The sequence below is a fragment of the Melospiza georgiana genome, chromosome 17 (assembly GCF_028018845.1).
Source record: "Melospiza georgiana isolate bMelGeo1 chromosome 17, bMelGeo1.pri, whole genome shotgun sequence".
Classification (NCBI taxonomy): domain Eukaryota; kingdom Metazoa; phylum Chordata; class Aves; order Passeriformes; family Passerellidae; genus Melospiza; species Melospiza georgiana.
Genome location: NC_080446.1, coordinates 7,650,867 through 7,661,689, shown reverse-complemented (window position 1 = coordinate 7,661,689; position 10,823 = coordinate 7,650,867). Strand labels below are relative to the sequence as shown.

The window sequence follows — 10,823 nt, the reverse complement described above, 5'->3', positions numbered from 1 at the left end:
AGAAAGATCAGCCAGCCAGCTCTCCTGGCTGGGGGGGCACAGGGGTGTTGCCCCCTTGCCCCCTCACACCTGCCTGGCTGCACCCAGCTCCTGCCCCTGTCTCCAGCCATCATGACAAGAGCTGGGACATATCATGCCTCAGCAGTGATGTCTTTGGAGTTTGATCCTGGGGTGATGGATGTTTCCTCATCTCTATGGCTGCTCTGTGCAGGAAGGGGTCTGGAAGTGACTATCGCAGGGCACTGCACTGAAGTAGTGGTGCAGCTGCCCAGCCCAGGCAGGTGCTCCTTTGCCAGCCCTGCTGGGTGTGGGGGTCCCTGGGATCTGCTCACATGAGGTGAGAAGCTGTGACCTGTCTTCTTTAGCCACAGCTGTGCCCCAAGGCAGTTCTGGTGCCTTTGGCAGGACTGTGGTGCAGCTCACAGAGTAGCCAGGAGAGCTGTGGGACAGGGACAGAGATGGAGAGCAGCAGGGCTGGGACCCTGCTCCTGGGCAGCCCAGGCTGTTCCCAGCTTTTTCTGGGGGCAGGCTGCAGACATGTGGTTCTGTCAGGCTCTGCTGCCACTGCCAAACCCAGCTCTGCTCCACTGAGCATCCACTGCTGCCACAGGCAGGGATTGCTGGCAGTGACAGAGAGATGGAAATTGAGCTGTTGCCTCCCAGTTTCCACTGCTCCTTCCCTGCCTTCAGTGACAGGTACCAGGTGTGCCTCTGTGCTGGGCCATGTGCCCATGGTGCCAGCAGAACAGCAGAGCAGGGTGGTGGCCAAGCAGGAAATCCTGGGGACGCCCCCCGTGGCTCCGCACACCACCGTGACTAGCAGTTCCCTTTTTGGCAGGGATATAAAGGTGGTGTGGGCTGGGAGAGCCCAGCATAGCTCTGCACTGCAGGAGGCCAGGATGGGAATGCAGAGCGTGGCTGTGGCTTGTGGGGCACTGACCTTGTGCCTGGCACTCACCACCGCCACCAACCCCGGCTTCGTGGTGAGGATCACCCAGGCAGGCTTGGACTACGGTGGGTTCTGCTTCTCATTTCTCTCCTGACAGCTGTGCTGGTGGCAGAGGTGTGGAGCCAGGTACCCTGTGAGAAGTGCAGGGTCCCGGGGCGGGATGGGGGATCCTTGGCCATGGGCGCCCATGTGAGGAGCACAGGGACAGGGTGGGGAAATCCTTGGACAGGGGTGCCAAATGCACCATCGGCCAGGGCTTTCCCTGCTGCACCTGCCTGCCCCCCATGCCACGGCTTGATGGAGCCCCTGCAGAGGGGCCCAGCCCTGTGGGGTGTCAGGGAGCTGCAGCCAGGCAGTGTGGGAGGCTGGCACAGCAGGAGGGTGCTGGTCCCACAGCACATCCAAGCCGTGAGCCCTGGAGGAGGGAGCTGCAGAGGAGAGAGGAGTTGGGGAGTTTAGGGAGGGGCAGTGACAGAGATGGATGGGCCCCGTGCTGGTTTTATCGAGGCAGGCAGAGCCTGGCTCCAGCAGAGCACAGTTATGGATTGAAATACACTGTGTGAGAAACAGCTCATTTACCAGGCAGCTCTGCCAGCCGTGTGAGAGACAACGTGACTCCCCTTCCCAGACGGAGGCTGGGGTGCAGCACCCACTGCTGCTCCCTGGGACATAAGCCCCATCCATCTTCACCTCCTGGTAATGGGCATGGAGGAGCTCAGTGCCTCTGACCTCCCACACACCTCACCTGGTTGGCAGCCTGGAAAGTGAGGACTAGGACACCTCTGTCTTTTCTGCAGCTACCACCTAACCCTGGAGCTGCAAGCAGGGCACCAGGCAGCATTGCCTGGGTGCTCTCAGGGCTCTGTGCATGGAGGTTTGCTTTAAAGCCAGCCTGGGAGGCAGCATCACCTGGATCTCTCCTTTGATCCGTCTGCTGCATGCCCGGTGTGTGCTGCAGCTCCTGTGGCAGTGGTGGAGTGACGCTGTCCCTGTGTCCCTGCAGCCCAAGAGCAGGCGATCGCGAGCCTGGAGAAGAAGCTGGCCCAGCTGAAGCTGCCAGATATCTCGGGGGACTCTCGTGTCTTGCGTGTGGGGAAGGTACACTATGAGCTCTCCAGGTGAGCCCTGCCAGAGGTGTCTGGAGCCACCCACTGCCCCCTGACCCAGGCAAGGGGCAGGAGGAGTGGGGAGGTTGGGGCTCCCGCAGCAGTGAGGACCATCCTGTCCCCTCCACAGATCCCTGACATGTTGGCCCTGTCCATCCTGTTTGCCCTCCTTCTCTCCCTGATTTTCTCCCTCCCTCCCTAGCCTTGTTCTTGGGAGTGTGGAACCACTGTAACATGACTTTCCTTTTTATTTGTATATTTTTAGGCTGCGCCTTCGTGATTTCCACTTGCCGTACTCCCGGATTACCCCAATCTCCAACAAGGGCCTGCAGGTCTCCATCTCCAATGCCTTTGCTGAGCTGGACGGGGACTGGCGGGTGAAGTTTCTCTTTATGTGAGTGGCCAGCTCTTCCTCTCCCTATTCAGGCACCCACTCTGTGTCTCCCACTCTGGAATTGGACAGGTTTTTTCTCCTCTCCCTTGTGTTTTGGGCAGCTGTCACTTTACTTCCCTAGATAAAACAGGCTGGGAGGCAGGAACAAGGCATTTGAACGGCGAGCTATACATGGGCCCTCAGGTCTCTTCCACCACCCCTATGTGCTCTCACTTCCCTCTATTTAAAGGTTATCTGTCCTGGTTTATGTGCCAGTGAAATTTGGTTCCCCCGAATTTAAACACTTTCCCAATCTCCTCTGGATGCACCATACAAGAGGGAAAGTGATCCAGATTGATGCATCCTCAAGTAGATTTGAGGTCTCTTCACCAGGCCTGGGCATTTACAAACTTCCCTTTCTCATCCCCCTCCACCAGCAGCCGGGACCATGGATCTTTTGACCTGAGGGTGGAAAATATCTACATCAAAATTCTTCTGAGGCTGGGCAGTGACACCAGTGGGAAGCCCACCATCAGCACCCCGGACTGCAGTGCCCACATCTCCAAAGTCCGGGTGCTCTTTTCAGGCAAGCTTGGGTATGTGACTTTACTGGAAGGTGTGGAAACACTGTGTGTTAGCCCACCTGCCATGGGAATGTGGTTCTGCCATGGGAACATGGCCCTCGTGTGAGGAGCATGTTGTTGGCAAATCTGCTGTTGCCTGGTCTTAAATCAGGCCTGAATTTCTCCTGCTGTGGCTGCACATTTAAGGGGGTGGGTGGGGTTTACCAGTGAGTCTGTTTTCAAATGTAAACCCTGGGAAAAAGCCACACGCCAAATTGGTGTGGGAATGATGTTCCCAGGGGCTTGCCATCTCTAGGCTCTCCCTTTCCTGGGCACATCCTTCTGCAGTATGGATCAGAGCTAGGCAGGGCTTCTCTCTGTGCTTCTCTGCAGGTGGCTTTACAACCTGTTCCACAGCGTTATTGAGAGGAGGTTGCGAAAGATTTTGGAAGACAAGGTATGTGAGCAGTGGAGGGCAGGCCCCTGAGTTTTCTGGTGGTCTTTAACCCTCACTTGTGGCTGATGTGCTGGAAGGATCAGAGGCAGGGATATCAGAGGTAGGCATGTAACTACAGCCAGAGCACATGACTGTGTTGCCAATTCAGTAAAACCAAAGGAATGGGCATTGCAGGCTCCATAGGGTAGATTGACTCAGGCTGAATTTGAAACCTGCAGACTTTGCCAAAGCCCAGCATAATTGGTTCCTAATTAACAAAGACTTTTCTTTCCATGTGGTCAGTTAATTAGATCTTATGTCTCAGCCAAATTCGTCGTAACCTGATCAGAGCTGTCCTTTAACCAGCCATATTCTGGAGGGCTTTGGGGAGCACTTGGGGGAAAATTCTCATTCCTAGATTTCAGACATTTGGTGTTTTGTTTTACTGAGGGGGGTCAGGGAGCTCTGGTACCGCTGACTACTACAGACACTGACGTGCAGGAGACCTGCAACAAGACATGGAAACAAGCTGTTAGCAATAATTACTACAAGGATAACTGGCATGAGTTACAGCCTCTCTGGATGTGAACCTTGCTTGGGAAGGAGGCAGTTGGAGAACAGGCAAATCCCATTCCTGCAGCAGATCCCATCCTACCCAGGCACTATTCCCAATTCCATGCAACACCGTTCCCAAGTCCCCTGGGGTCTGTGGCAGCAGATGGTCTGGCAACAGGAGCAACACCAGGGCTCAGAGGCCTTTTCTGCTCTTTTGTCACCTGGAAGGAGGACAGCTCTGGGACTGCAAAGGGACCCCACTGCCCTCTGCTCCTCCTCCAAACTTCCTTTGCCCCACACACATTCTTCATTGTCTTTGTGGAGTCATGGTTGGAGGGGCAATGGGCAGGAGAGGGGGGGAGCAGGGACTGAGCTGCACCCTGGGCACAGCTGGCCTCAGCCCAGGCCAGGCAGCCTGTGTCTGCCTCCTGCTGTTGCTGCAGTGCTTGGGCAGTTCTAGTGTCCCCAGTTCTGGGACTCCACTCACAGGGAGATCCCCGTCACAGGGAAATCCAGGTCACAGGGAAATCCAGGTCACAGGGAAATGCGGGTCATGGGGAAATCCCGGTCACTGGGACTGCATTCTTCTGCCTGCAGCGACATCCTCACAGGCAGCAATGGAGCATTTCCAGCACAGACAGAAAAATATCACTGGGGACAGGGAAGAGCTGCAACCTGCTGTCACTAAGGCCATGCCCAAAGCTGTGTTGCCTCCTCCTCCTCATCTCTGTCAGTGTGGTCGCTGCCCCTCTGCAGCGCTGCATCTCACCGTCAGCTCTGTGGGCAGCATGCCCAGTCAGACAGATGACAGACAGATCCTGCCCGTGGTTCCTGTGATGTTACTGTGAAAACATTGAAAAGAGCTTGTGCAGATTTCTTCAGCCATCTGCAGGACAGTGCCCTGTAGTAAATTTCCCAGGGTAGTGATAAGCCTGCAATAAAATCCCCACAAATGCCAGGGCTTCACTTGCGGATGGCAGAGGCAGAGGGATGCACTCTCCTGTCCTGGCACACAGAGCTGTAGGAGCTCAGCAAAGCTCAGCTTCAGGGCAGTCAGTGCCCCTGCCTCTCTGGGGTGGGTTAATCCTCTCTGTTGCTCTTTCTCGGCCATGCCCTGGCTGCTCAGCACTGTTCATTCCTGCATGGGCCACATGAGATTCCCCTTCCAAGGGTCTTCCCAGAGCTGAACTGTGCCGAGGGGAATTGGTGCAAGCAGATGCTTGTAGGTATAAATCCGGCTTGTGGCTTGGACACTTAATGTGCTGCCTGATGAATGGAGACAATCATCACAGTGCTCATTTACTTAAGCAGTCTTTGTCATGGAGCTGGGAGTGTGGCTGTGACCCGGCTGCCCCTGCTCAGCCCTGTGGCCTTTCTGTCCCACAGGTGTGTGACAAAGTGGCCATGTCTGTGTACAATGAGCTCCAGACGTACATCCGGACACTGCCAGGTACTGGGGGGCTGAGTGTGGATTTAGGAGCAGTTCTTCCTAGTTTACCCAGCCATGAGGAATGTTTTACTTTGTGTCTGCTCCTCATGTCCTGGTGTTAAGGCACCCAAGCTGGGAGCTGGACAGCATATTCTTAGCAGACACAAATCACTGTGTGTCTTGTCTGGCTGTGGGAATTCCTTCAGGATTTGTGCCCATGGACTTGGGAGGCTCGGACTGCTTTAGCTGGGGGACCCTGGCTACTCCTCAGGTCAAGGAGATGGTTTACATCACTGAGAAATATTGAGGAGGAAAATAGTTTATTCCCTTCTAAAGAGAAGCAAGCAGAGGAGCAGTTGGTAGTGAATTGATGCACCAGGAAGCCCAGTCATGGCACTGCCCAGATGCCAGTAGAGACCATCTGATTCCATATTTCCTGACCATCTCCTTACTCATCTCTCTTCCTTGTGTTTGCAGTCACAGCCAGGATAGATGACAAGATTGGGATTGATTATTCCTTGGTGGCACCCCCAAGAGCTACCGCCCAGTCCCTAGATGCAGACCTGAAGGTGAGAAGCAGCCCTGGGGACACATGATTTGGCCAGTGCCATTGCCAAAGGCAGGTGGGAACCACGGTTTTGGTACCTGCTGCAAATGCTGTTTGCCAGCGTGAGGCAGCAGGTGAGCCCCACTGCTATTTGCAGCCCTTCTCCACGTCTCTCCCTCCTCCCAGGGTGAATTCTACTCCCTGGGCCACCGCTCCCCCGTGCCCTTCTCACCGCTGCCACTGGCCTTCCCCTCGGATCACGAGCGCATGGTTTACTTTGGAGCCTCCAGCTACTTCTTCAACACAGCTGGCATTGCCTACCACGAGGCTGGGGCACTGGTCTTTGAAATCACAGAGGCCATGGTGAGTGGCACGAGTGGCACAGGGCTGGGAAAGAGGTTCCATTTGCTGAGGAGCTCTGGGAGCAGCCAGCAATCCTGGAGAAGCCTCAGTGAGAGAGCTGGGGGCTGTGGGATGAGACTGTCAGATATGGCAGCATGTGGGGATGCTGTGGGCTCCTCTGTGCCACATTGCCCCAGTGTGACAATCCTCTCCCTGCAGATCCCAAAGGATGTAGAATTCAAGCTGAACACCTCTGTCTTCTCAGCCTTCATTCCCCAGGTGAGCAATCTGGCCCTGCCTGCCCAGAGCTCCTGCACACACAGGCTTTGCTCTGTGCCAGGTGTTCTCCCCTCAGGACTGGGGGCTTGTGCCATCATTCCCATCCTCTCCTTACTCCCTCACAGCTGGAGGAGAAATATCCAAACATGCCAATGAAGTTCAGGGCGTCCACTCCCACTGCCCCATTCCTGACTGTTGGAGAAGGAGGAATCTCATTCCAGCCCATTGTGGATGTCCAGGCTTATGCCATCCTCCCCAACTCCAGCCTGGCTCCTCTCTTCCTCCTCAGCCTGGTGAGTTCAGACTGTGGTGCTGGGGCAGAAGGGATTTTGAGCTGTGCCCTGTCCTGTTGCCCAGATCCTGCCAGGGGAGCTGCCAGGTGCTGTCCAGGCACAGTGAGGCTGTCTCCAGGTGAACAATTCCTGAGCTGACAAATGCCAGGTTTAATGCTGGATGCAGACATGCCCCTGGATGGGCAGTGGTGTGTTTCAGCTGGTCAGAGCCGTTCCCCTGGTGTCTCTTTGGGCTGAGGTGGGGTGAGCACTGCCAGAGCTCTGTGCTCTCTCCCCAGACAGGGAACGTGTCCGCTGTCATCAACGTGAGATCCGGCCGCATTGTTGGGAGCCTGGATGTGGGCAGGTACAGAGGGCAGCAGCCACTGCCTGGGCAGGGGGTGGCTGGGGGTCTTTCTGTTTTGGGTGCCGAGAGGGGATGGGAAGGTGCCTGGGATGTGGCCTTGCTGTGCAGGGAAGGAATGAGCTGGGGCTGGAGGGAGTGGGACCTGCATGGCCATGGGTGGGTGGAATCGCTCCCTCCCTGGGCACATCCTCCACAGCACCACTTCTGTCCCTGTGCAGGATCAGGCTCTCTCTGAAGGATTCAGCTGTTGGCACTTTCCAGGTAAGCTCTCCTTGACCACAAGCAGAGCCCCCAGCATGGAGCTGGCAGCCTGCTGGGGGCAAGGACAGAGAGTCATTCCCCGCTGCCTCCCAACATGGGACCCCACACTGACCCTGCAGCCACCTCCTGCCTCAGCCTGCAAGGCTGGGAAAGGATGTGGAGCGTGATCCATTGCTGCTCTCACCCCAAACATTTCCCACACTGCCACAGGGAGCAGACAAAGCTGCTGGCAAAGTGTGTGCCCATTCCACTCTTTATCTCCTTTGTCTAATTATCCTGAAGTACCTGCATGTCTCCTTTCCTGCAGGCTAAAGCTTTTCCTCCCTCTCTCCCCATTCCCCAGGTACGAATGATGCAGTCCTTAATAAACATCCTGACTTCCAGTACGCTGCTCCCACGTCTCAATGGTGAGAACCTACTGAGGGGAATGGGGTTGCTGGAGCACCCTCCACTCAGGTTGCTCCATCCAAGGGGTCCCAGCTCGCTCATTAAATCCTCCTTGCCAAGGCTGATGCAGGGCAAAGTGCGTGCAGGAGGCGGCGGTGAAGCGGAGGGAGCCTCTTGCTGCTCTGACAGGCTCCCAGCAGCAAACGCAATGGAAAATATGAGCCCTGTGCAGATCCTAATGCTTTCCAGACCCTCTCCCCGAATCCCTGCATCCCCTGCCTCGCCAGCAGCTCAGACCAGAGTGGGGCTGGTGGCAGGAGTGGCCAAGGGGGCTGTCCTGGCACAACAGGCAGCCCTTCTGTGGAGCTTGGCAGGAGTTTCCTCTGCCTGCCCCAGGAGCAGTGGAGGGGAGGAAAGGGCTGGGGGAAGGAGGGGGACACCTTCTCTGAGTGCTCTGTGCTCCCTTGACTCCCATTGCCATCCCGATGCAGACACATGTGTTGTCTTTTCCAGCCCGCTTAGATGAGGGCTTCCCTCTGCCACTTCTGGACAGGATTCAGCTCTCCAATATCCTTGTGAGGTTCCACCAGGTGAGTGAGAGGGAGCAGCTGGCTCCAGCTGGGGCCCATCTGCTGCCCACAAAGCCCTGCTGACCAGCACAGCCTCCAAATCCAGTTCCCCCGGCTGTGCTGGAAAGTGATGAATGGGAGGGTGCTCTTCACTGAGATCCCAATGGCCCCGCAGCAAACCAGAGCACATGTCCCAATCCATTCTGCCTTCAGGGATGTGCTGGGTGCTGGGCAGTGCAGCTGCCAGGGCCTGTAGCAGCCCAGCACTTTCTCTCTTTCTCCCAGAATTTCCTACTGCTTGGAGCAGACGTTCGCTTCCAGCCCCGGAGATGAAGATGTGGTGATGAGAGCCCTTCAGCACTAAATCTGCTCCCTTCACCACTTTGCCCTTCCCTGCCTGAGCCGAAGACCACCAGTCCTGCCACTGTCCTGCACTGCTGCCTTGGCCTGCACCCTCCATCCTCCTGCTGGGGCCTCACGTGGAGCTACCATGAGCTGGGGGTCCTGTGCCCTGGGCCACCCCCTCCCCTTCTCCCTCTGAGCAGCAATAAAGGCATTGGTGCTGGGGCTCTGCTCTTGGTGTCACTGTCTGCACCTTGGGCCACACTGGACCAGATGGGAGCTGGAGTGGGACCACCTGCTTTGGCTCTTTCCATGGCCATGGTGAGGCACCATGGTACACCTGTGTCCCGCTGTCCTTTTCCTTCACTCCAGCCTTGGGGCAGAGTGGTTGGAAAAAACACAGTGGAAAAGGCCCTGGGGATGCTGTCAATAGCAGCTGAACATGAGCACCAGGTGGCCAACGAGGCCAGGGGCCTCCTTGCCTGTATCAGCCATAGTGGGGAAAGAGGACCAGGGAAGGGCTTGTGTTGTGTCCAGTTTTGGGTCCCTCACTTCAGGAAGACATGGAGGTGCTGGATCATGTCCAGAGAAGGCAATTGAACCAGGGGAGATTCTGGAGCACCAAAGAGGCTCAGGGGGCTCAGCCTGGAAGAAGGGAGGCTCAGGGGGGACCTTCTCACCCTCACAAGTCCCTGACAGGAGGGAGCAGCCATGTGGGAGTCAGGCTCTGCTCCCAGGTAACACGGACAGGATAAGAGGACACAGTCTTAAGCCGCACCAGGGGCCTTTTACGTTGGATATTAGGAAAAATTCCTTCACATTAAGGGTCGTTAGACCTTGGAATGGGCAGCCCAGGGAGGTGGTGGAGTCCCTGTCCCTGGAGATGTTTAAAGGAAGACTGGACATGGTGCTCAGTGCCCTGGTTTAGCTGAAATGGTGCTTCTGGGCCACAGACTGAACTCGATGACCTCGGAGTTCTTTTCCAACCTAATTAATTCTGTGATTTTGTGATTCCCGCGGCAGCACAGCCCAGCAGCGGAGTGGGCCCAGAATGGTGGCGGGGCAGGACGCGGCGCTGAGGGGCAGAGGTGGTGGCGGGGCCTCCCCGTCCCTGGCCGGACACTCGGTCCCGAGAGCGTCCCTCTGTGCTGTGGCCAAGGCACTTTTTGTCCCCAAGAGCTTAGTCCCTAAAGTGTTTCTGCAGTGGAGATGCTCTCAGGCAAGCAAAGTGATAGCAGATAAGACAGAGCCAAGACATAATCCACACACCACAAACTCACTCTCAGGTGCCATTAGATTCCCTGCTTTAGCTGAATTCTCCTGACAGAGCACTTGGGCACTCAGGCTGGGGCTCAGAGCAGGAGCAGCAGCTGCAGTACCCGTTGTGCTGGTCCCCAGGGAGAAGGCAGAGCAGGCCATCTGGAACCGTCTGCAGCACCTCAAGGCGCTGAAGGCCCGGCGGCCCCAGGCTCGAGCTCCGCTCCGCGTCGGGATCCTGGGTACGGCCGGGCTGCATGGCCTGAGTCCCGCTGGCAGCAGCCCCCCTGGCCTGGGGTGAAAGCAGCTTGATCCTTTGCTGGCAGGATGCATGGCCGAGAGACTTAAGGAAGGGATTCTGCACAGGGAGAAGCTGGTCGATGTCGTGGCAGGCCCTGATGCTTACCGTGACCTCTCTGTGCTGAAGTTCCTGTTGGGCTAGGGACTGGTTCTTACCACTCCCCAGTCCTATGGGTGACAATGAACTTTTCCTGTCTGGAAATGGGTAAGGGAGGTTTTATTTTGGGCTGAAAACTTCTCTTTCCATGTTCTCTTGAACCCCAGACAGGCTGCTCTCATTTTTCCTCTATGTCCATGGGTTTTTCATCATGGTTCCCCAGCCCACACAGACCTGCCAGTGTGAGGCTGGAGAGCAGCAGCAGTCCTGCCTCTGGCACTGGTACAAGCTGCCCGGGGAATTCCCAGGCTGGTAATGGCACCAGGGAACACAGATGTGTCCGGATTTCCTTGCAGATGGCAAACGAGCAGGTTATGGCAGCACAGAACAAA

General features: G+C 56.5%; 1 protein-coding gene across 1 annotated transcript; it reads left to right on the top strand.

Moving 5' to 3' along the window:
• The first annotated feature begins 899 nt into the window (after positions 1-899).
• On the top strand, positions 900-9,003 carry LOC131090680 (bactericidal permeability-increasing protein-like). The gene is made up of 15 exons (XM_058036212.1): positions 900-1,014; positions 1,953-2,067; positions 2,321-2,449; positions 2,869-3,024; positions 3,385-3,448; positions 5,369-5,432; positions 5,889-5,980; positions 6,145-6,321; positions 6,520-6,579; positions 6,705-6,872; positions 7,151-7,218; positions 7,437-7,479; positions 7,823-7,886; positions 8,380-8,456; positions 8,721-9,003. The coding sequence occupies exons 1-15, from the start codon at positions 900-902 to the stop codon at positions 8,766-8,768; spliced, it is 1,440 nt and encodes a 479-aa protein (XP_057892195.1). The 3' UTR covers positions 8,769-9,003.
• Positions 9,004-10,823: the final 1,820 nt, after the last annotated feature.